Here is a 25,522-nt window from a genome sequence, read left to right on the forward strand (position 1 = left end):
GTGGCATTGACCACACATGTCTTTGTCTACAGGGTATGTGTGTTGTTGTCCTGCACACGTGGCATTGACCACACATGTCTTTGTCCACAGGGTATGTGTGTTGTTGTCCTGCACACGTGGCATTGACCACACATGTCTTTGTCTACAGGGATTGTGTGTTGTTGTCCTGCACACGTGGCATTGACCACACATGTCTTTGTCTACAGGGTATGTGTGTTGTTGTCCTGCACACGTGGCATTGACCACACATGTCTTTGTCTACAGGGTATGTGTGTTGTTGTCCTGCACACGTGGCATTGACCACACATGTCTTTGTCTACAGGGTATGTGTGTTGTTGTCCTGCACACGTGGCATTGACCACACATGTCTTTGTCTACAGGGTATGTGTGTTGTTGTCCTGCACACGTGGCATTGACCACACATGTCTTTGTCTACAGGGATTGTGTGTTGTTGTCCTGCACACGTGGCATTGACCACACATGTCTTTGTCTACAGGGTATGTGTGTTGTTGTCCTGCACACCTGGCATTGACCACACATGTCTTTGTCTACAGGGTATGTGTGTTGTTGTCCTGCACACGTGGCATTGACCACACATGTCTTTGTCTACAGGGTATGTGTGTTGTTGTCCTGCACACGTGGCATTGACCACACATGTCTGTCTACAGGGTATGTGTGTTGTTGTCCTGCACACCTGGCATTGACCACACATGTCTTTGTCTACAGGGTATGTGTGTTGTTGTCCTGCACACGTGGCATTGACCACACATGTCTTTGTCTACAGGGTATGTGTGTTGTTGTCCTGCACACCTGGCATTGACCACACATGTCTTTGTCTACAGGGTATATGTGTTGTTGTCCTGCACACGTGGCATTGACCACACATGTCTTTGTCTACAGGGTATATGTGTTGTTGTCCTGCACACGTGGCATTGACCACACATGTCTTTGTCTACAGGGTATGTGTGTTGTTGTCCTGCACACCTGGCATTGACCACACATGTCTTTGTCTACAGGGTATATGTGTTGTTGTCCTGCACACGTGGCATTGACCACACATGTCTTTGTCTACAGGGTATGTGTGTTGTTGTCCTGCACACGTGGCATTGACCACACATGTCTTTGTCTACAGGGTATGCTGCTGAAAAGGAGCGGCAAGTCTCTCAACAAGGAGTGGAAGAAGAAGTATGTTACTCTCTGCGACAATGGGCTGCTTACCTACCACCCCAGTCTACATGTGAGCTACACACACACACCACAGTCTACATGTGAGCTACACACACACACCACAGTCTTTATGGCTTCTTCTTGTACTCTTCTATTGTCTCACTTTGGTCTGATGAACAAATCATCAGGAATATTTTGTGCTAATTGTCGCATGTCCTTGGCTGCTGTACGCTGTCCATTTATTTTATTATTTCAATTCGACCAACACATTTGCTGTCATCATAACGGGCAGGCTAATTTATGTCTGGTTGCTATATGCGGGGGAAAAATAATATCCTGTTTGCCATTTGTGCGACAACAAAATTTAAATGAACAATTATTTTGTCACATAGTGGACCACCGTTGCCTTTTGTTTTAGTCTCATAAATTAACACGTTGATGGCAACAAGAATGCTAATGAAAACTCTTTAACACCACTATTATTTTTATGTTCTCTCTACATATATATATATATATATATATATATATATATATATATATATATATATATATTAGGAATATAACAGTACATGTATTTGTATTGAACCGTTTCGGTACGGTGGTGTACCAAACAAGTTTCTTAACCAAAGTCTTAACAAGCTGCTTTGCTTCTTCAGCACCCAGCATTGTCCCACCCACACAACCATGTGATTGGTTACATATAAAGCTGTAACAGCCAATCAGCAATGCGTATTCAGAGCGCATGTAGTCAATGCTTCAGCGTTGAGCAGATAGGTGTTTAGCAGGTGAGCATAAGGCAGCGTACTCTCCCCAAATAGTAATAAACACCTCCCAGTCACAACTACTACTAACATCACTATGAGCCGTTTGACCTTCTAGAAACTTAAACTGCAGCTCAGCTCGCTCGCAGTTCTGGCTTGAGGTGAAGTCTAATTAGTTTTAGCGTAACGTTAGCTAATTTTGCGGGGTGTGTGTGTGTGTGTGTGTGCGTGTGTGTGTGTGTGTGTGTGTGTGTGTGTGTGTGTGTGTGTGTGTGTGTGTGTGTGTGTGTGTGTGTGTGTGTGTGTGTGTGTGTGTGTGTGTGCGTGCGTGCGTGTTTTACGGACAGAAAAGCTTTGAATGGCAGGGTCCCTGCTATCACATGTTGATAAAAATATAACATTTACATAATAAAAGTCAACTACAGGCTTCCCAAATGCTGTAATAAATGAAGCATTATGAGTTGACATGAAACTGTTTAATGTTGCACTTTTTATATGTAGAAGAAAAGTTTTGTCATTATATTTAATCTGAGCAACAATTTGAGGCAGTTTATGTTTTGATTCACGTGGGCAGAAGTATTATAGTGTTCCTAATGTTAAAAGGATAAAGCCATTGTTTACAAATTTGGTAAATAAATAACCAAAAAATTTACATTTTGTGTTTTTTCTTACTGTACCGAAAATGAACCGAACCGTGACCTCTAAACTGAGGTACGTACCAAACCGAAATTTTCGTGTACCGTTACACAGATCCGCTCGACATCCATTGCTTTCCTCCTCTCTAAGGTTCTCATAGTCATCATTGTCACCGACGTCCCACTGGGTCATTATTGTCACCAATGTCCCACTGGGTGTGAGTTTTCCTACCGAGGATGTCGTGGTGGTTTGTGCAGCCCTTTGAGACACTAGTGATTTAGGGCTATATAAGTAAACATTGATTGATTGATTGATATGGGGTGTAACGGTATATGTATATGTATGTATGTATGTATGTATGTATTCAGGGTTTCCCACACATTTATTTATTGGTGGCAGCCCGCCACGAAAGAATTACGGCCGCCACAAATAAATAAAAACAAATTAAATTTTTATTTATTATTTTTATTATTATTTTTTTCGGCATTTGACTCGCTCGACCACTCATAAAATCAGTGGGACTCTGTCTGTGAATGGAGCTTGTAGTTACATATTATATAAATATGTATATAAAGTGTTGTAATTATATTCCAACTCCGCGTTCTTCTTGGTCATCGCCGCTGCCGCCCCCCATTAGTTTTGTGTGACTCTACACATTCGGGTATGGATCCGATACCAAGTCGTTACAGGATCATACTTTGGTTCTCTTGTGTCCAGGGACCTATTTCCTGAGTAACAAAAATGAAAAAAGATTTGATAATAAAAAATATTGATGTTATCATTGTAGTATCAACTATATAAAGCTCAGTATTTGGTATGGTTAATGGATGTTTGTACAAATCCACCCATTTGTTTACCTTGAGGAGCGTGAGCAGTTAGTTCTTGTATGCTCCTATGGTGTGAAGTGAAGCATGTTTGGATATTCCTCATCCTGCAGAGATGATACTTGTAAGAAACACACTTTATTTGTCGCCACGTAGGCAAGAATGATTCATTTGGAAGTAGCTAAAACACTAGCGAGGGACGTTGGCCGCTAGCAAATTATGTTTTAAAGCGCAGCTTCAGTGTTTATAGCTTTGTCTTTTTCCTTTGTTTCAAAGCCAAAATATTTCCATTTCCCCTCCTCTGTTTTAGCTGTTTCTGCTTGCAAGTGCTTTGTTTGTGTGTACTGACTAACTTGCATCCCGGCTCATATTACCAGCAATGTCACCATGGCGCACCATCATGTGCATGAAGGAAATAAGTAACACTGTTTTTCAAAAGTAGTATTGTTCCTTTTGTAATTGGTTACTGTAGTACTGTGTTACTTTTTAGTGGCGGGATGACATAGGACTGTAGCCAATACAGTCTTGGCCTGTGCAACATGGCCAAGTCCTACAATGACAGGAATGTGATTAATCCTTACTGGTTATTAATGATAACTGACACTATTTATAGAATTAATGTACAATAACAACAGCAGACTTGAGCTGATGGAAGAAATAATAGGTTGTGGCTGGAATTGTCATTTTGCGCAGGGGCCACCTGGGGCCAGGTGTGTGTGTAGTGGGAGTCTGATGAATGGCAACGTAATCTATTGACAAAAGACTGATTTCTGCATTCATTGCGACTTCCCACTGCTGCCCAATGTCAACTTGTGTCTCTTTTGTGCATTAATCCACGTCATCGTGCTCCACCGTAATACTGCAATTTTCCTGACTTGATGAATTAGTCATATTTCAAATTGTGTAGCCAGAGGTTGTGGGTTTAATTCCCTCTGAGCTGCCTTTGCAAAAGCCAGAGCGAAAGCTTGCACGTCAATCAGTCCTTGGAGCAGCTGAGGCAGTAAATCAGTGGTAAAAGCCATCACTTAACACATCAGCACACGCAAAGCGCCTGCAGCACAAAAACACTGGTTTTCTTGCGCAGTCTATTGTCAATTAGTGTGTTTGCAGAGGCTAATCGGATGAAACTCAATCAGCGCCGCTAATTGCCCAACTATGTGCAAAGAAATCACATTAATGCCGCTAATTAGGTAGTTGGCGATGACGCCGCCTTATTGGCAAGGAAAGTGTGAAGCAAATATTGTGTTACTTTTAGGTCACTCAGCAGCAGCCAAGATGGCAAAGGAGTGTTGGTGTTATGTTGACACTCTCCAGGCCTTCATCTTCACTTCTCGCTTATACCTCTATTTGAAACTTTTTGTTTTTTTCTATACCTGCACTGTTCCACAGCTTCATCATGCAGTATGAATGGACTCTAGGCCTTTTTTGCCAAAACTAAGTGAGTCTGGTACCATCCTCCTGTTCAAGTTGTTCTTTCTAAAGTTACAGTGTATGCTTTGAAAAGGGAAAACACATAAGAAGGAACGAAAAGAGCGATAGAGAATAACAACAGTCCCAGAAGAGAAGAATCTGGTCATTGCTCTGAATTACAGCAAGCACTTTCTTCATCGCACCATTTGTCTACTGCTTTATGGGCCAGATAAGCTTCGCCTTCAGGAAATAGTCGAATCTGAAGCTGGTATGTACATGAAGTGAGAAGAGCAAGATACAGCAACAAGCAGTCAACTTGCTGGCTGGTTCGTGCGATGATGATTGAGGAGTAGCTGGCATCTGCTTGGTGCAGCAACAACTGTGATGTATACAGGATTCAAAAGTGTTTTTTTTTCTTGCCAAATCACTTTCTCTTCTACGTCTTCGTCAGTCTTGCCAGAATAAGCTAGATAAGTTGGGATTCATGTTTTTAAGGCCTCTTCTGCACAAAGGTTATCCAGGATAAATCCCACTGAACCTTATCCTTGTCCGCAACCACACGATGGTCGTTTCCGACACCGCCCCCTGGCGTCGCTTCCTCTCCGCGAACTCAGTTTGTGCAGGATCAGTGAGTCCATATGAAGCGAAGAGCCGGAGATTGAAGAAATAGACGGCACACTTACCCGTGTAAAAATGATCCGAGGAGGGGAACCTTAAACGCTGGCTTAGTGCGGCTGAAACGGGGCTCAGGCTAAATAATGATTGGTGTAAGGGCTTCTCCTTGTGGACATGTAGACACAGCCTAAGATGTCAGCGCCTCTTGTACACGCTTGTACTTTGACCACCTGCTGTCCAATACACATACGTCCTGGACGCCACGCGGCGACAGGACAACTGGGCCCATGATGAAAGCGCCGCCATGCAAATGGAGACTCAATTACCTCGGTCAATCTGTCGGAGGAATGTGCGTGTGCGTGTGCGGAGGGTTTACCCAGTGTGCTGCTGGCTCCATGGCTCTCTGGTGGCTTGTTAAGACGCAATCTCCAGCACTTGGCTTTCAATTGGTCTTTTGTCAGCCTGAGCATGAAAGAGCGTGTGTGTGCTGTGAGGATTAGACTTTTACATCTGCCAGAGCCTTTCATCACATGAGCATGGACACCAGCAAGACGTGCTTCAACTAATCTTCACTATATCACTGATCACATCTTTTTCACCGACTGTGGCATTTTACAATCACCTACTCTAGCATTTCACAAACATAAAAGCCGAACAAAAAAAGGGCCGGCATCCACATGTCGGGCGAGCGTTGACAACCAGACAGAAGGCTGTGGTTTTGTTTTTCATCTTAAGCAAACTCCCACAATGCAATGCTCCTCCTGGATCATCGCAGCACCTTCCTGGTGCACGAGAAGTGACTTTCAATGTGCAATATTTAGTCCAAGCTCAGTGGTCAAACTTGGTCTCATTCAATAAAGTGTCCACTTAAGTCAGGAGTGTCAAACAGGTTTTCATTGATGTCAGGTTCAAACACTGATGACATCTATTAAACAGACAAGAAGCAAGGAATCATGCAGAGACAGAGTTCAATTTTGCTCAATGAGGAGAGACGTTATTGGGCTGTACTCTTAGTTACAGATCCAAACTACGCTCCAAAGTCCAGCCCACGTGTTTCCTCTATTTATTTCGGAGGTCCCTGGTTACATCACTGAGGCTGTCGCTGAGGGAAGGGGGGTAATCTCAGCAGCCCCAGTTAGACACAATATATGTGAATGTGTTGACACTTGTGATATCACCGTCTCTGCTCTGTCTGCGTCATGTTCGGCCTTGGCGGTCAGCAGGCCGATTCAGGGTCTGAAAACACTGATACGAGACGACTCGCTTTGCACAGATAAAAAAGTACAACTTCAGCACAATAGATAATAACTATAGCAACAGCTTTTAAGCATAAGAGTTGTGTAATAACTTATACATAAATATTCTAACAATTGAGGGCCACGCCGTAGTTTTGGCTGCCATCAGAGGGCCACTTTTATAGAGGACCTTTATTTAACCAGATAAGAAACCCATTGAGATCAAGATTTCTTTTAACAGTCAATCATTTACGAATTTGCCGATGCATTTTATTATTAATTATATTTTTTTATGCACACTTTAAAATAAAAAACAATCTGTTAATTTCACAGTAAAATTCTAGTCACCATTTTTTTTCTTTTTCTTTATTGATTAATTTATTTTTTATTTTATTTTTTTGTGGTCACCATTTTTTAAGGAAAATGTACAGATTTTTTTAAACATTACAGTAAATGGAAAAACATTATTGATAGGGAAATACTGGCAGCTTGGTTGCCTGAATCTTACTGTAAAATGTAAGTTGTTTTTTATTCTGGCAAATGAGTTGCCAGGTTTTTTTTTATCATAAATTAACCGTGGTACCATTTTTCCATTTACAGTAACAACCGTAGATTTTACAGTAAAAGGAAAACCATTTTTATAGTATGAACAATTGAGTTTTTTTTTTTTTAAATGTAAAGTTTTTAATTAAATATGCTGAAAAACATTGTAAATTTTACTGTGAAATCTATTGTCCTTTTTAGTTAGTTTTGGTTTAGATTTTCGTTCAGTCGACAAGCGCTTATGCTGAGTTCCACTGGAGGGAATGGTCAGCATGTTTGTGTCGACACCTAATGTTATTTCCCCCCTCATTCTCCTCAGGACTACATGCAGAATGTCCACGGTAAAGAAATCGACCTCCTCAGGACCACCGTCAAGGTGCCGGGGAAACGGCCCCCACGGGCTGTGTCTACCTGTGCAGTTATGCCCAGCCCAAAAAGCAACGGTTTGACCAAGGACATGAGCATCCTGCAACTCGGACAGACTCCAGGTGAGGTTGATATCTAGACCACACCATCGTGGCTCGCTAAGATAAATACCATTATGGAAAAAGGAAATTTGTGCTTGGTTTTTTTCCCTTGATTTGATTTATTACTGCTGATAGAGTTGATTAAAAGCCTGTGAAGGCTTCTTAACAAGAGGGACACATGTCCATTTATTACACATGCACGCACACACATTTAGGAGGCCGAGCTAATAGCATGAATATTCATTGAGCCGTGCTCCTGTACTAATTAATGTCGTGAATATTAATGTAATCAGACACCAAATTCACTCTGCCAGCAGCAAGAAATGAGCTGCAGCCGGGGGCTTAGTGGCAGGGAGGGGAGGGAAGACTTCCTTGACTCTTGGACAACACCACCTATTAGCACTAGTCTGCTTTTCCACTGGGTCCAAGTCCTCACTCTGGTTATGCTCAAGGTTATCATGTTGGTGGTTTTCAATTGAATGTTGCCTGTCGTTCACAATCATTAAATACATGACCACTGATTTTGTTTGATTTTTTAATACATTCTACATAGTAAATAAATGTGATCAAAAGTCAGCTTACAATGGAGCCGTTTTAGTCTGCCTATAAAACCCTTTAAAACAGCCTTTTGTATTCAAGATGTGAATATATATGTCATGTAGTTACAGGCACATTTATAATATTTCATATTTACTTTGGAGATGTCCGATAATGGCTTTTTTGACGATATTCCGATATTGTTCAACTCTTTATTACCGATTACGATATCAACTGATAGCGATATATACAGTCGAGGAATTAAGACATTATTATGCCTAATTTTGTTGTGATGCCCGCTGGATGCATCACACAATGTAACAAGGTTTTGCAAAATAAATCAATTCAAGTTATGTAAAAAAATGCCAACATGGCACTGCCATATTTATTATTGAAGTCACAAAGTGCATTATTTTTTTAACATGCCTCAAAACGGCAGCTTGGAATTTGGGACACGCTCTCCCTGAGAGAGCATGAGGAGGTTGAGGTGGGCGGGGTTTGGTAGTGTCTATTGTAGCGTCCCAGAAGAGTTAGTGCTGCAAGGGGTTTTGGGTAGTTGTTGTGTTGTGTTTATGTTGTGTTACGGTGCGGATGTTCTCCCGAAATGTGTTGGTCATTCTTGTTTGGTGTGACTTCACAGTGTGGCCCATATTTGTAACGGTGTTGGCGTTGTTTATACGGCCACCCTCGGTGTGCCCTGTATGGCTGTTGACCAAGTATGCCTTGCATTCACTTGTGTGTGTAAATAGCTGTAGATATCATGTGATTGGGCTGGCATGCAAAGGCAGTGCCTTTAAGGTTTATTGGCGCTCTGTACTTCTCCCTACGTCTGTGTACACTGTGCGTTTTAAAAAAGTCATACATTTTGGCCCTATGATGAGGGGCGACTTGTCCAGGGTGTACCACCGCCTTCCACCCGCATGCAGCTGAAATAGGCTCCAGCGACCCCAAACGGAACAAGCGGTAGAAAAAATGGATGGATGGATAAATTGTACTTTTTAAAACCGATATCGATAATTCCTGAACCGATACCGATAATTTCCGATATTACCGGTATATTTAAAGCATTTATCGGCTGACAGTATCGTCAGCCCGATATTATCAGACATCTCTAATTTACATATTTTAAGCATACTTATTTAGTACATTAATAAATAAAATAAAAGCATCACAACATTTGCGTTTTATTAACAGCACTGATTATTGCTTCATGAGAGCCAACAAACATAATAAAACATCACTTACTGTACAAGGTCTGATGTCATCAGGATACTGACTGCTAGTTCATATATTCCCATTTGGATGAAGAATGACTCGTAATCCTTGTGGAAAAAAAACAAATGTCTTTTTGTGTCGTCTAATTCCGGGTCTAGATTGGCTGTTAAAGTGTCCCAACTTGTCAGATTACATCCTAGTCTTTTGTATTATCCAAGCCATGGACATGATTTATAATCTAGAACAAAGTTTTGTACGAGGAAGCAGCTGATCAGTGGACATGTCAACATTGGCACACAAGCATCACTAATAACAATATCACTAATACTTGCTTGTTATTCAAGTCACAAAATGTAAATGAAGTATTGTTGGCACTCTTTGGATGGCTTTTATGGGCGGAATAGAGGACTTGGCATTGACTTTTATTTACGCATATTTGCGTGTTGGAATGCACTGAAAACCTGACATCCATCGTCATGACTTTCATCATGATTGTCAACAATCGTCAAAAATAGTGCAGTTCCTCTTTAACAGGTTTACTTCATGTGTACACATTATGACATGTCTAAATAGGAGAAGGTTAAAGCAAAGGATGCTTAATCCGACCACTTCTCTGACTCTCCGCAATTACCAATAAATAGTCTGTTAACCTTTTCTGTCCAACATGTTCCAATGTCACCATTTTCTAAGAAGAAAAGAAAATGTTATATGAGAATACATCAGTAAATTATAAGGGTTATAAACATTGTATTTAATAAATGCAGAATATATTATACATAAATCTAATAAAAATATTGCAATAAATAGATAAAAAAAATATGATATCAAATAAAACATTTGTGTCAATATTTTATTGAATAATAAAGATTACTGAATTAAAGATAAATTATTTTTAGTTTGTACTTCAGTGATATGAATGTGTCCATTGTCAGCATATTTTATTATTTGGTTTTAGCATGTAATTATGTAAACACAAATTGGAGAATATAATGTAAAGGATTATTTGAGCATCCTTTTTTTTTTTTTTTTTTTTTTCGAAAAAGCCCCAAAACAGTCCAAAATCTATTACTAGTCCTTAAAAAACATAGAAGTTCAGAACTCCCATTTTATCTGAGTCCCTCTGGGGTTTGATTAAATAAAAACATTACAGTAAATATGTCTTATTAAGACTAGAGTTATGTAATTCCTTCATGCAGCCATTTAATGAGAAACATGTTTTCTCCGATTCCCAGGTTCTGTGTCCAGCAGCTCATCAGTATCTCAAATGGCGAGCAGCGTCAACCTGGTGTCTTTCAACAACCGTGGCGCTGACGGCATGCATCAGCGCTCCTACTCGGTGTCCAGCGCCGACCAGTGGACCGAAGCCACTGTCATCACAAACTCAGGAGCCAGCACGGGTAAACACAGCAATATGACGTGGCCCCTTAAGTGGGAGCCCAAACACTGATGACATCTATTAAACAGACAAGAAGCAAGGAATCATGCGGAGACAGAGTTCAATTTGGTTCAATGAGGAGAGACGTTTTTTGGACTGTACTCTAGTTACAGATCCAAACTACGCTCTAAAGTCTAGCCCACGTGCTTCCTCTATTATTTGGGAGGTCCCTGGTTGTTACAACACTGAAGCTGCTGCTGAAGGAGGTGGGGTAATCTCAGCAGCCCCAGTTAGACACAATATATGATTATTCAGAAGGCTGACACTTGTGATATTGCCTTGTCTCTGCTCTGTCTGCGGCACGGTACTCGATATCCGGCCTTGGCAGTCAGCAGGCCGAGTCTGGACACAACACTGATACAAGACGACGTGCAATCTTTTGGATTGCCAGCTTTGCGTGGATAGAAAAATATAATTTCAGCACAATTGATAATAACTATAGCAATGGCCCTTAAGCATAAGAGTTGTGTGATAATTTATTCATCATTATTCTAATGCTCTTCCTTTGAGACCTTCCTGATCTCTAAAAGTGGTGGTCCAGCTGGTGGTCGTACTCGACCGTGTCTCAGACGTACTGAGATTGACAAGATGATTTTGCAGTGACTATATTTGACTGACAGCTCTGTCATGCATGTTTTGCCCGGCCAGCCTCAAATAATAATTAAAGCTGTGCACACACGCACACACGCACACACTCACACACACACACACACACACACACACACACACACACGCCAGGTAAACAAATGAAGTCAGTTCACCTACCGTCAGTTCCAGTATCTACCTGCTGCTGTTAAGTCTTCCTTTTTTCTATGTTGTGACTTGTTGTCGGCGCAGCAACTGTAAACACTGCAAACAATTGATGTTAGCATGAAGCACTTGCTTGTAATCCGTCAGCAGCTGTCTTTAATGAGATCTCCTGCAAAGTCGCTGGCCTTCATGTGACGACCAAGACGGCGAGGTGGATTAGGAGCAGCAGCTGGTGTCCAAACTGTTGATGGTCAGAAAGGAAAGGATTGGAAGGAAAGTCAAGGAGGAAGTCTCCGGGCTGCATGCGGGTGGGGGTGGGGGTGGGGGTGGATGTTTGATGTAGATGGAGCGCAGCGCGCAGATGGGAGCGCCGTTAATCCATGGTGGTTAATTGCGCGCTCGGGGACGGCATCTTGTCAGCAGAGATAAGTTGTCACATTTTCCACTTGAGCTGAGACTAAACGATTGTAAAATAAGTTATGGCCGTCCTTGGGGCTGTCTGCCGTGTGGAGACGAGGCGGCGGCCACTGAGCGCCTGTGTGGGTTTTTCATCCCCACACACACACACACACACACACACACACACACACACACTGTGCTGATGTCTGTGTCACCGCTGCACCGTGATATTGATGGAAGCTGAATGTTATTTTATTCCGCCGCTAGTCAAAGCTGCCAACAGCCGGCGTCAAGACTGAGGCCACAGAGAAATGTCGCTTCGCTTCCACACGTTGCCAGCTTGTCTCGCATCCTGCCTTCACTTTCCTCAAAAAGCATCCACATTGAGACCTGAACTGATGGACATTGTCATGCTTTTATTTTGAAACGACCCCAGCCACTGATATGGTTTTGTTTTCATATGGTTTTGAACCAAATCATCTGATTAAAAAAAAAAATAATAATTAAAAATATGTGCATGTCTTTCCAGATGCAGGCTTGGTTGACCCCATGTGTTCCAGTCCCAGCATCTCCAGTACCACAAGTCCCAAGATTGAGCCGCCCCCATCACCACATGCCAACCGAAAGAAGCACCGGCGGAAGAAAAGTACCAGCAACTTTAAGGCGGACGGCCTCTCTGGCACGGCAGAAGGTAGTAACCCTCTCCCCTGACACACACACACACACACACACACAGGGCTGGGCCAAAAGGCTTTTTATTAATATGTGGATATGTCTCAATACAACAGTGGTTCTCAACCTTTTTTCAGTGATGTACCCCCTGTGAACATGTTTTGAATTCAAGTACCTTCTAATCAGAGCAAAGCATTTTTGGTTGAAAAAAAGAGCTAAAGAAGTAAAATACAGCACTATGTCATCAGTTTCTGATTTATTCAATTGTATAACAGTGCAAAATATTGCTCATTTGTAGTGGTCTTTCTTGAACTATTTGGAAAAAAAGATATAAAAATAACTAAAAACTTGTTGAAAAATAAACAAGTGATTCAATTCTAAATCAAGATTTCTACACATAGTTAAAGTTAAAGTAGCAATGATTGTCACACACACACTAGATGTGGCCAAATTATTCTCTGCATTTGACACATCACCTTTGATCACCCCCTGGGAGGTGAGGGGAGCAGTGAGCAGCAGCGGTGCCGCGCCCAGGAATCATTTTTGGTGATTTAACCCCCAATTCCAACGCTTAATGCTGAGTGCCAAGCAGGCAGGTAACGGGTCCCATTGTTATAGTCTTTGGTATGACTCGGCCGGGGGTTGAACTCACAACCTACCCATCTCAGGGCAGACACTCTAACCACTAGACCACTGAGTCGGTAACATAGAAGTAATCATCAACTTAAAGTGCCCTCTTTGGGGATTGTAATAGAGATCCATCTGGATTCATCAACTTACTTCTAAACATTTCTTCACAAAAAAAAGAAATCTTTAACATCAATATTTATGGAACATGTCCACAAAAAATCTAGCTGTCAACACTGAATATTGCATTGTTGCATTTTTTTTCACAGTTTACAAACTTACATTCATATGTTCTTGAAGTATTATTCAATAAATATATTTGTAAAGGATTTTTTAATTATTGCTAGTTTTAGAATATTTTTTTAAAATCTCATGTACCCCTTGGCATACCTTCGAGTACCACCAGGGGTACACTTACCCCCTTTTGAGAACCACTGCGATACACATATATATGTGGATATGTTTAGGTCATGTGACCATACACCATATATATGTTTAGGTCATGTGACCATACAGCATATATATGTTTAGGTCATGTGACCATACACCATATATATGTTTAGGTCATGTGACCATACACCATATATATGTTTAGGTCATGTGACCATACACCATATATATGTTTAGGTCATGTGACCATACACCATATATATGTGGATATGTTTAGGTCATGTGACCATACACCATATATATGTTTAGGTCATGTGACCATACACCATATATATGTTTAGGTCATGTGACCATACACCATATATATGTTTAGGTCATGTGACCATACACCATATATATGTGGATATTTGGCCTTAGCCTTGAATGAACACTTGATGCATATAATGACAGCAGTATGATGATTCTATGTGTCTACATTCAAACATTCTTCTTCATACTGCATTCATATATGCTACTTTTAAACTTTCATGCAGAGAGGGAAATCACAACCAAAAGTGTATTTATGAAACAGTTATTAAGCAGTGGCACAAACAGAAAGTGCAAGATTGTCAGAGACATTTTAAAACAAGCTATGAGTGCACTTTTGTGCATGATGTCACTAAGATGACACATCAAAACAACACTACATTAAGGTGCACTTTTTGTACAGAAGGCCACCACAATAGTTTAAAACAAATAAAGTGCACTTTTGTGCATGATGTCACACAAGATATTTCAATAAGTGTCAAATAAAAATAAGCTGCATAATAGGAAATCAAATAGTGTATGTCCTTCACTATGTGGTAGGTTCCTGCGGACATTATCTCCTTCTGTTGTTGACTATTTGTTTCATACGGTGTTGATGTGGAAATGGTTGCTGGGGAATTTTGTGGGTGTGGCACCGAACGGAGATGTTGACTTGCAGAGTTTCAAGCACACCTCATTCTCTAGTGGGTGACTTTTAAAATGATGCTGCACATTAGCAGTGCTGCTACTTTTTGTAGCAACGCTTTTGGCACATCAATGTTCAACATCTTCCCGCTTGAAGTCGAACTACCGCCAGATGATGAAGACCCTGCTGTTTTTCGTGGGAATTAATTCTTCCTGCATTTGTTACCAGATTCGCACCTTCTCTCTCTCGTATTACCACTCACTCGCACCGCACCGTTAGCATCACAGCTACCATTACCATGTCAGTACCTCCGCGGGAGCGTGTGACGTATGTAAGAAGGTGTGCTTGTTTTATGTCTCAGTGAGAAGCAGAGGAAAGAAAGAGTGAGAAGAGCCTGTAGTGTAATGCCCGCAGCTTAAAGCAACTGCGTGAGAAGGTATACTCCGATATCACCATGTAGTCATTTTCTATATCGCACAGAGACAAACATGCCATATATCCAGTATATCCGTATATTACCCAGCCCTTCACACACACACACACACACACACACACACACACATACACACACACACGCAAAGACAGAACAGATGTGTTAGCAGCAGCAGCAGCAGATGTGTAACGTTGGCTTCTCCATTAAGCAGCTGATGAGTGAAGTTATGGTCAGAGAGACAAATGTACTAGTTTGCCTTTTATTTTCAACTCCTTCCTTCATTTTCCAATTCCAGAATTTCCCAAACTTCCTCCCCCAATGTTCTTTTCAGTGTATTCCCTTTGTTCTCAGCACACTTCATCCCCCCACCCTCTCGCCAGTCCGCCAGAGAGGCTTAAGTGAAATATTATAAATAATCTGCAGTATTGAAATCTTTTATCAGCGGTGTCACTTCCATTATTCAATAAGCGATTAGTAACAGTCTTCCCAATTTAGCTATTAAGCAGCGAGCACACTGAGGCGGCCGCCGGCTCGCTGGCTGTCACGGCGGGCGGGCGGGCGGACAAACCACTGGATGAAGTATCATCATGTCAGAATGAAGCCCGGCGTAATTCATGAGGGGGAACCGCCCTCTGTAACCCAGCTCCCCCTCATATAGGACCCACTGTGCTCGGAGAAGCAAAGATTACTTGATTTTTATTTGCCGCTACAGTGGAACCCACTTAGGTCCGTCCCGCTTATCTTGCCAACCCATGTATGTCTCACAACTTATCAAGTCCTGCAACGCTTTCTTCTTCTTGTTAAAAAGTGCCCGTTTATGTCGAAATTGAAAGCCATGCTTTTTTTGACATGGTCATTTGATGTGAAAATATAAGGTATGTAGGTAAATAGGATAGGGCGGACTCGAATCATCCTGCAATAGGGAAATGATGTGGTTGCAGTGCAGATGGAAAAAGTCCACAAACAACAAGGTAAAAAGCACATGGAAACTTGAAAGAAGCCAAAGGACATGAAAAACATTGAGAGCACAGAAGTGATGCAACCCGCGGCCACTTCAGCAGCGCCATTCCTACATACAGCTACAAAAGTGAAACAGCAAAAAAAACATGAGCAATAACTCCTACATGTTGCTCACGTACGACTCCACCATACAAAAACACCAATTCAAGGTTTGGTTGTTGACATTGTCATCGTCTCCTAGCAATGTGCCACAACAAATATTGTCCAACTAGGAGAGCACAGACCTCTGCCAAGACTTATCGCCAAAGTCATTTCTCATTACTGACATTTCCTTCAAGTTCAGTCAAAATCTGTACTCAACTTTTTTAACTCTGATTCTAATGAGGTAACTAATTGACAAACATTATGGCCAAAGTAATCAATGCTGGGAAGTTTGTATGCTGTATGTTGACATCTTTGTTTGTTAGGAAGATGCAATACAGTCACTGATTGTTGTGACAAACGACCTAGTTTTTAGCTGATTTGTGTTTGTCTTGTCGTGCTTTCTTCTGCTTCTTCATTTTTAGCATGATTAATTAAATCTCTGAGCAGGTATAAGTAATAGACGCCATAACAATCAATCTGCAGGACATATTCCATCTGCAGGTCTGATCCAGGCCTTTAGTGCTATGTCTTTCTTCCATTACTATATATATATATATATATATATATATATATATATATATATATATATATGTATATATATATATATATATATATGTGTGTATGTTAGTATAGCACCTTATTTTATCTGCCAAACACACAATGCTGCTGCTTCCATCCTTGTGACATTACATTCATGAAATGTTTGAGTGGTATCAAACCATCTGCATCGATCCAAGATGGTTTGAGATATCGCTGGGAGACACTGGGAGTCACGGTCCAGGTGCTGAAAGGATCATAGAGGCAGATATGTAGAAGTGATGGTCTCCTTCCCCACATGTCCTGTAGTCCAGGGTTCCCCAACCTTTTTTCCACCAGGGACCAGTTTAATGTATGCATTATTTTCACGGACCGACTTTTTACTGTACGTGTGGCAGATAAAAACAGCAAAATAATTATTCTTTGGCTACAATGTGACACATTAACATTTTATACGTCCATGAATGTGCATTGTCCCATGTACTATAACAAAGTAGTAATGTACTATAACAAAGGAGTAATGTACTATAACAAAGGAGTAATGTACTATAACAAAGGAGTAATGTACTATAACAAAGGAGTAATGTACTATAACGAAGGAGTAATGTACTATAACGAAGGAGTAATGTACTATAACAAAGGAGTAATGTACTATAACAAAGGAGTAATGTACTATAACAAAGGAGTAATGTACTATAACGAAGGAGTAATGTACTATAACGAAGGAGTAATGTACTATAACGAAGGAGTAATGTACTATAACGAAGGAGTAATGTACTATAACAAAGGAGTAATGTACTATAACAAAGGAGTAATGTACTATAACAAAGGAGTAATGTACTATAACGAAGGAGTAATGTACTATAACGAAGGAGTAATGTACTATAACGAAGGAGTAATGTACTATAACGAAGGAGTAATGTACTATAACAAAGGAGTAATGTACTATAACAAAGGAGTAATGTACTATAACAAAGGAGTAATGTACTATAACAAAGGAGTAATGTACTATAACAAAGGAGTGATGTACTATAACAAAGGAGTAATGTACTATAACAAAGGAGTAATGTACTATAACAAAGGAGTAATGTACTATAACAAAGGAGTAATGTACTATAACAAAGGAGTAATGTACTATAACAAAGGAGTAATGTACTATAACAAAGGAGTGATGTACTATAACAAAGGAGTGATGTACTATAACAAAGGAGTGATGTACTATAACAAAGGAGTGATGTACTATAACAAAGGAGTGATGTACTATAACAAAGGAGTAATGTACTATAACAAAGGAGTAATGTACTATAACAAAGGAGTAATGTACTATAACAAAGGTGTAATGTACTATAACAAAGTAGTAATGTACTATAACAAAGGAGTGATGTACATCTCCTAACAAGCTTATTAGTGCTCAGTGTGACAGGCCAAAGTTAAGATGGAGAAAATACGTTAGTTCTTAAATTAATTAGTGTTTCTATGAGCCCGGTAGTAAAAGCATCACAGACTGGTATTGGTCCCCGGACCGGTGGTTGGGGACCACTGCTGTAGTCCACTCTCATGGATGAAATTGTGCCTTTACTCTTTGTTTCTCTTCACTATTTGGTGGGATCTCATTCCGCTGACCTCTCTCTTCTGTCTCTTTTCACCACCGGGGAGGCAGCAAAATGTAGAATGTGGAAGCTAAGTGGTGTTGGTAGTCTGTGCAGCATTTACACACACAGTCTGCATGACTGAAGGTAAAAAGCTAAGTGGTGTTGGTAGTCTGTGCAGCATTTACACACACAGTCTGCATGACTGAAGGTAAAAAGCTAAGTGGTGTTGGTAGTCTGTGCAGCATTTACACACACAGTCTGCACGACTGAAGGTAAAAAGCTAAGTGGTGTTGGTAGTCTGTGCAGCATTTACACACACAGTCTGCACGACTGAAGGTAAAAAGCTAAGTGGTGTTGGTAGTCTGTGCAGCATTTACATACACAGTCTGCACGACTCTGAAGGTAAAAAGCTAAGTGGCGTTGGTAGTCTGTGCAGCATTTACACACACAGTCTGCACGACTGAAGGTAAAAAGCTAAGTGGTGTTGGTAGTCTGTGCAGCATTTACACACACAGTCTGCATGACTGAAGGTAAAAAGCTAAGTGGTGTTGGTAGTCTGTGCAGCATTTACACACACAGTCTGCATGACTGAAGGTAAAAAGCTAAGTGGTGTTGGTAGTCTGTGCAGCATTTACACACACAGTCTGCACGACTGAAGGTAAAAAGCTAAGTGGTGTTGGTAGTCTGTGCAGCATTTACACACACAGTCTGCACGACTGAAGGTAAAAAGCTAAGTGGTGTTGGTAGTCTGTGCAGCATTTACATACACAGTCTGCACGACTCTGAAGGTAAAAAGCTAAGTGGCGTTGGTAGTCTGTGCAGCATTTACACACACAGTCTGCACGACTGAAGGTAAAAAGCTAAGTGGTGTTGGTAGTCTGTGCAGCATTTACACACACAGTCTGCACGACTGAAGGTAAAAAGCTAAGTGGCGTTGGTAGTCTGTGCAGCATTTACACACACAGTCTGCACGACTCTGAAGGTAAAAAGCTAAGTGGTGTTGGTAGTCTGTGCAGCATTTACACACACAGTCTGCACGACTCTGAAGGTAAAAAGCTAAGTGGTGTTGGTAGTCTGTGCAGCATTTACACACACAGTCTGCACGACTGAAGGTAAAAAGCTAAGTGGTGTTGGTAGTCTGTGCAGCATTTACATACACAGTCTGCACGACTCTGAAGGTAAAAAGCTAAGTGGTGTTGGTAGTCTGTGCAGCATTTACATACACAGTCTGCACGACTGAAGGTAAAAAGCTAAGTGGTGTTGGTAGTCTGTGCAGCATTTACATACACAGTCTGCACGACTGAAGGTAAAAAGCTAAGTGGTGTTGGTAGTCTGTGCAGCATTTACACACACAGTCTGCACGACTCTGAAGGTAAAAAGCTAAGTGGTGTTGGTAGTCTGTGCAGCATTTACACACACAGTCTGCACGACTGAAGGTAAAAAGCTAAGTGGCGTTGGTAGTCTGTGCAGCATTTACACACACAGTCTGCACGACTGAAGGTAAAAAGCTAAGTGGTGTTGGTAGTCTGTGCAGCATTTACACACACAGTCTGCACGACTCTGAAGGTAAAAAGCTAAGTGGCGTTGGTAGTCTGTGCAGCATTTACACACACAGTCTGCACGACTCTGAAGGTAAAAAGCTAAGTGGTGTTGGTAGTCTGTGCAACATTTACACACACAGTCTGCACGACTGAAGGTAAAAAGCTAAGTGGTGTTGGTAGTCTGTGCAGCATTTACACACACAGTCTGCACGACTGAAGGTAAAAAGCTAAGTGGCGTTGGTAGTCTGTGCAGCATTTACACACACAGTCTGCACGACTCTGAAGGTAAAAAGCTAAGTGGTGTTGGTAGTCTGTGCAGCATTTACACACACAGTCTGCACGACTCTGAAGGTAAAAAGCTAAGTGGTGTTGGTAGTCTGTGCAGCATTTACACACACAGTCTGCACGACTGAAGGTAAAAAGCTAAGTGGTGTTGGTAGTCTGTGCAGCATTTACATACACAGTCTGCACGACTCTGAAGGTAAAAAGCTAAGTGGTGTTGGTAGTCTGTGCAGCATTTACACACACAGTCTGCACGACTGAAGGTAAAAAGCTAAGTGGTGTTGGTAGTCTGTGCAGCATTTACACACACAGTCTGCACGACTGAAGGTAAAAAGCTAAGTGGTGTTGGTAGTCTGTGCAGCATTTACACACACAGTCTGCACGACTGAAGGTAAAAAGCTAAGTGGTGTTGGTAGTCTGTGCAGCATTTACACACACAGTCTGCACGACTCTGAAGGTAAAAAGCTAAGTGGTGTTGGTAGTCTGTGCAGCATTTACACACACAGTCTGCACGACTGAAGGTAAAAAGCTAAGTGGCGTTGGTAGTCTGTGCAGCATTTACACACACAGTCTGCACGACTGAAGGTAAAAAGCTAAGTGGCGTTGGTAGTCTGTGCAGCATTTACACACACAGTCTGCACGACTGAAGGTAAAAAGCTAAGTGGTGTTGGTAGTCTGTGCAGCATTTACACACACAGTCTGCACGACTGAAGGTAAAAAGCTAAGTGGCGTTGGTAGTCTGTGCAGCATTTACACACACAGTCTGCACGACTCTGAAGGTAAAAAGCTAAGTGGCGTTGGTAGTCTGTGCAGCATTTACACACACAGTCTGCACGACTCTGAAGGTAAAAAGCTAAGTGGTGTTGGTAGTCTGTGCAACATTTACACACACAGTCTGCACGACTGAAGGTAAAAAGCTAAGTGGTGTTGGTAGTCTGTGCAGCATTTACACACACAGTCTGCACGACTGAAGGTAAAAAGCTAAGTGGCGTTGGTAGTCTGTGCAGCATTTACACACACAGTCTGCACGACTCTGAAGGTAAAAAGCTAAGTGGTGTTGGTAGTCTGTGCAGCATTTACACACACAGTCTGCACGACTGAAGGTAAAAAGCTAAGTGGTGTTGGTAGTCTGTGCAACATTTACACACACAGTCTGCACGACTGAAGGTAAAAAGCTAAGTGGTGTTGGTAGTCTGTGCAGCATTTACACACACAGTCTGCACGACTGAAGGTAAAAAGCTAAGTGGCGTTGGTAGTCTGTGCAGCATTTACACACACAGTCTGCACGACTCTGAAGGTAAAAAGCTAAGTGGTGTTGGTAGTCTGTGCAGCATTTACACACACAGTCTGCACGACTGAAGGTAAAAAGCTAAGTGGCGTTGGTAGTCTGTGCAGCATTTACACACACAGTCTGCACGACTGAAGGTAAAACACCTGCTGTGGTGGCTGTCTGACGGACAGGTGGGGACCCCGTTGTGACCCCACCCATCACAGCAGGGATGGAGCATCATTGCTTCCCAGTATGCAATGATTTGCAGTGGAGGTTAAATGTGGGCCAGGAACATGTTGCTTTACAGTTTTTTAGTGGTTTACCAACTACAAAAGCAGTGAAGTTGTCACCTTGTGTAAATGCTAAATAAAAAGAGAATACAACAAATCCTTTTCAACTTATATTCAATTGAATAGACTGCAAAGACAAGATATTTCATCTTCACACTGACAAACTTACTTTTTTTTGCAAATAATCATCAACTTAGAATGTAATGGCAGCAACACATGTCAAAAAAGTCATTGCAGGTACCGCCATTCTTACAGGGAGATGACAGGCAGTGATCCACAGCTACAAACACACACGTCAGGAATAGTCTTAGAAGTACAAAACACAAAAGCAGTGAAGTTGTCACCTTGTGTAAATGCTAAAGAAAAAGAGAATACAACAAATCCTTTTCAACTTATATTCAATAGAATAGACTGCAAAGACAAGATATTTCATCTTCACACTGACAAACTTATTGTCAGAGGGGCATTTTTACCAGTGTGTTACATGGCCTTTCCTTTGAACAACACTCAGTGCAGGTTTGGGAACTGAGGAGACACATTTTTGAAGTGGAATTCTTTCCCATTCTTGCTTGATGTACAGCTTAAGTTGTTCAACAGTCTCCTGCCTCATATTTTAGCCTGCACACATTTTCAATGTCTGGACTACAGGCAGGCCAGTCTAGTACCCGCACTCTTTTACTATGAAGCCACGCTGGTGTAACACCTGGCTTGGCATTGTCTCACTGAAATAAGCAGGGGCGTCCATGATAACGTTGCTTGGACAGCAACATATGGTTTGATTTACATATTGTGCCAACTTCACTGGTTTTGAGTTTTGTATCAACCATAATATTTGGGGACACCTTTCAGCACATCTTGCAGATTTTTGCAACAACCTTGATGTTGAAAGTACAGATTTAGGCAAAGAATGTCACTACCTATCCCTAAAACGTCCCCAGCATACTTCCCAGTTGGAAGGTTGATGTCAAATCAGTGCTTACGTGATACAATCCATGTTTGTGCTGTGGAGATGTTTCCTTCCCTCACCTGAGCCACATCACATCTTCATCCCCACCTGTATTGTTCTGCCCCACCCCTGAAGGTGCAGTGCATGTCCTGTGGATGCCAGATGACATCATTGGAGGTGTGGCTTGTTTCTCCGTGTGAATGAGCACACGGACAGCAGCATGCACTATTTTCCAGGTTATTAAAGTAGTAAAATGCTGCTGATATGGAGAGTAATGACCTGTGTCGCAAAGCAATACTGAGCGCGCTGACATTTAAGCTTTTAATTTGTGTTTCCCGGGGCCCCGTTTGTGTCCCTCACGCCTCCCCTCTCATTGTACCTGGCGGCCTGCTGTCACACACACACACACACACACACACACACACATAGACACAGTGTGCTTGTTCTGCCCCCTCCCTCCATATATTTGGTTTGTTCTGTTTGTGCTTCTAAAGGTTGCGGGTGTCAGAGTTCACAAATTGCCTCGCTGCCGCCTCCCTACATGAATGTCGCTCACAGTCGCCAAGAGCGCTGGCAGTAATTACTACTACAGCATGAGCGACTGGCCGTCTGGCTGCACTCGTGCATACTCTCAGGCCACCGTGTCGACTGAAGTGACACGGGAGTGTTTACTTGAGTTTAAAATGATTGTACTTTGTGTTTGCGGGACAAGTTACCAGAGTGAAGGACATAATAGCGACGAGGACTGGGTGATATGGTCTTTTATGAATATGTGGATATGTTTAATACATGTGACCATACACCATATATATGTTTAGGTCATGTGACCATACAGCATATATATGTTTAGGTCATGTGACCATACACCATATATATGTTTAGGTCATGTGACCATACACCATATATATGTTTAGGTCATGTGACCATACACCATATATATGTTTAGGTCATGTGACCATACACCATATATATGTTTAGGTCATGTGACCATACACCATATATATGTTTAGGTCATGTGACCATACACCATATATATGTTTAGGTCATGTGACCATACAGCATATATATGTTTAGGTCATGTGACCATACACCATATATATGTTTAGGTCATGTGACCATACACCATATATATGTTTAGGTCATGTGACCATACACCATATATATGTTTAGGTCATGTGACCATACACCATATATATGTTTAGGTCATGTGACCATACACCATATATATGTTTAGGTCATGTGACCATACACCATATATATGTTTAGGTCATGTGACCATACACCATATATATGTTTAGGTCATGTGACCATACACCATGTATATGTTTAGGTCATGTGACCATACACCATATATATGTTTAGGTCATGTGACCATACACCATATATATGTTTAGGTCATGTGACCATACACCATATATATGTTTAGGTCATGTGACCATACACCATATATATGTTTAGGTCATGTGACCATACACCATATATATGTGGATATTTGGCCTTAGCCTTGAATGAACACTTGATGCATATAATGACAGCAGTATGATGATTCTATGTGTCTACATTCAAACATTCTTCTTCATACTGCATTCATATATGCTACTTTTAAACTTTCATGCAGAGAGGGAAATCACAACCAAAAGTGTATTTATGAAACAGTTATTAAGCAGTGGCACAAACAGAAAGTGCAAGATTGTCAGACATTTTAAAACAAGCTATGAGTGCACTTTTGTGCATGATGTCACTAAGATGACATATCAAAACAACACTACATTAAAGTGCACTTTTTGTACAGAACGCCACTACAATAGTTGAAAACAAATAAAGTGCACTTTTGTGCATGATGTCACACAAGATATTTCAATAAGTGTCAATAAAACTGAGCTGCATAATAGGAAATCAAATAGTGTATGTCCTTCGCTATGTGGTAGGTTCCTGCAGACGTTATCTCCTTCTGTTGTTGACGATTGTTTTCATACGTTGTTGATGTGGAAATGGTTGCTTGGGCATTTTGTGGGTGTGGCATCGAACATAGATGTTGACGCGCGGAGTTTGAAGAACTCTTTATTCTCTAGCGGGTGACTTTACAAATGATGCTACAAATTAGCAGTGCTGCTACTTTTTGGAGCAACGCTTTTGCTGCGTACTTGACATATTATGGTTGTCTGTTCAACATCTTCCTGCTTGAAGCCAAACCACCGCCAGACGATGGACCCCCTGCTGTTTTCTTTGGGAATTAATTATTCTTCCTTCATTTGTTACCAGAGTGACACCTTCTCTCTCAATCGTATTACCACTCGCACCGCACCACTAGCACCACACCAAAGCAGATAAATGTAGGGGAAGAAATAGAAGCCAACTATATTAACCTTGTAGATTGTTATAGTAACAATAGGTTAAGCTTTTTTAGAGTGCCATGTTTTACCCAACATTTATGTTTGATGAAACGTGATGATATGCATGAGTGTAGGTATGTATATTAACTTGTATATGTACAGTCTGGGTATATGTATGTTTGTGCAGTGAATACACATACAGTATGTATGTTTGTGCAGTGAATGTATATGTACAGTATGTATGTGTTTGTGCAGTGAATGTATATGTACAGTATGTATGTGTTTGTACAGTGAATGTATATGTACATTATGTATGTGTTTGTGCAGTGAATGTATATGTACATTATGTGTGTGTTTGTACAGTGAATGTATATGTACAGTATGTATGTGTTTGTGCAGTGAATGTATATGTACAGTATATGTATGTGTTTGTACAGTGAATGTATATGTACAGTATATGTATGTGTTTGTGCAGTGAATGTATATGTACAGTATATGTATGTGTTTGTACAGTGAATGTATATGTACAGTATGTATGTGTTTGTACAGTGAATGTATATGTACAGTATGTATGTGTTTG

At 41.2% G+C, this 25,522-nt stretch overlaps 1 protein-coding gene across 6 annotated transcripts in view; it reads left to right on the plus strand.

Annotated features, from left to right (window-relative positions):
- agap1 (ArfGAP with GTPase domain, ankyrin repeat and PH domain 1) overlaps positions 1–25,522 on the plus strand; it is a 131,871-nt gene that overhangs the window by 78,163 nt on the left and 28,186 nt on the right. For all 6 annotated transcript variants that reach the window (XR_009804602.1, XM_061889319.1, XM_061889320.1 and 3 more), the window contains 4 exons: positions 1,133–1,237; positions 7,511–7,679; positions 10,643–10,807; positions 12,524–12,685. Coding sequence is in view for 5 of the 6 variants with exons in the window: in XM_061889319.1 (XP_061745303.1) it covers positions 1,133–1,237; positions 7,511–7,679; positions 10,643–10,807; positions 12,524–12,685 (601 nt within the window). In the remaining variant the exon portion in view is untranslated. The remainder of the gene's footprint in view (positions 1–1,132; positions 1,238–7,510; positions 7,680–10,642; positions 10,808–12,523; positions 12,686–25,522) is intronic.

The sequence above is a fragment of the Nerophis ophidion genome, linkage group LG27, assembly GCF_033978795.1.
Source record: "Nerophis ophidion isolate RoL-2023_Sa linkage group LG27, RoL_Noph_v1.0, whole genome shotgun sequence".
NCBI classification, from domain to species: Eukaryota; Metazoa; Chordata; class Actinopteri; order Syngnathiformes; family Syngnathidae; genus Nerophis; species Nerophis ophidion.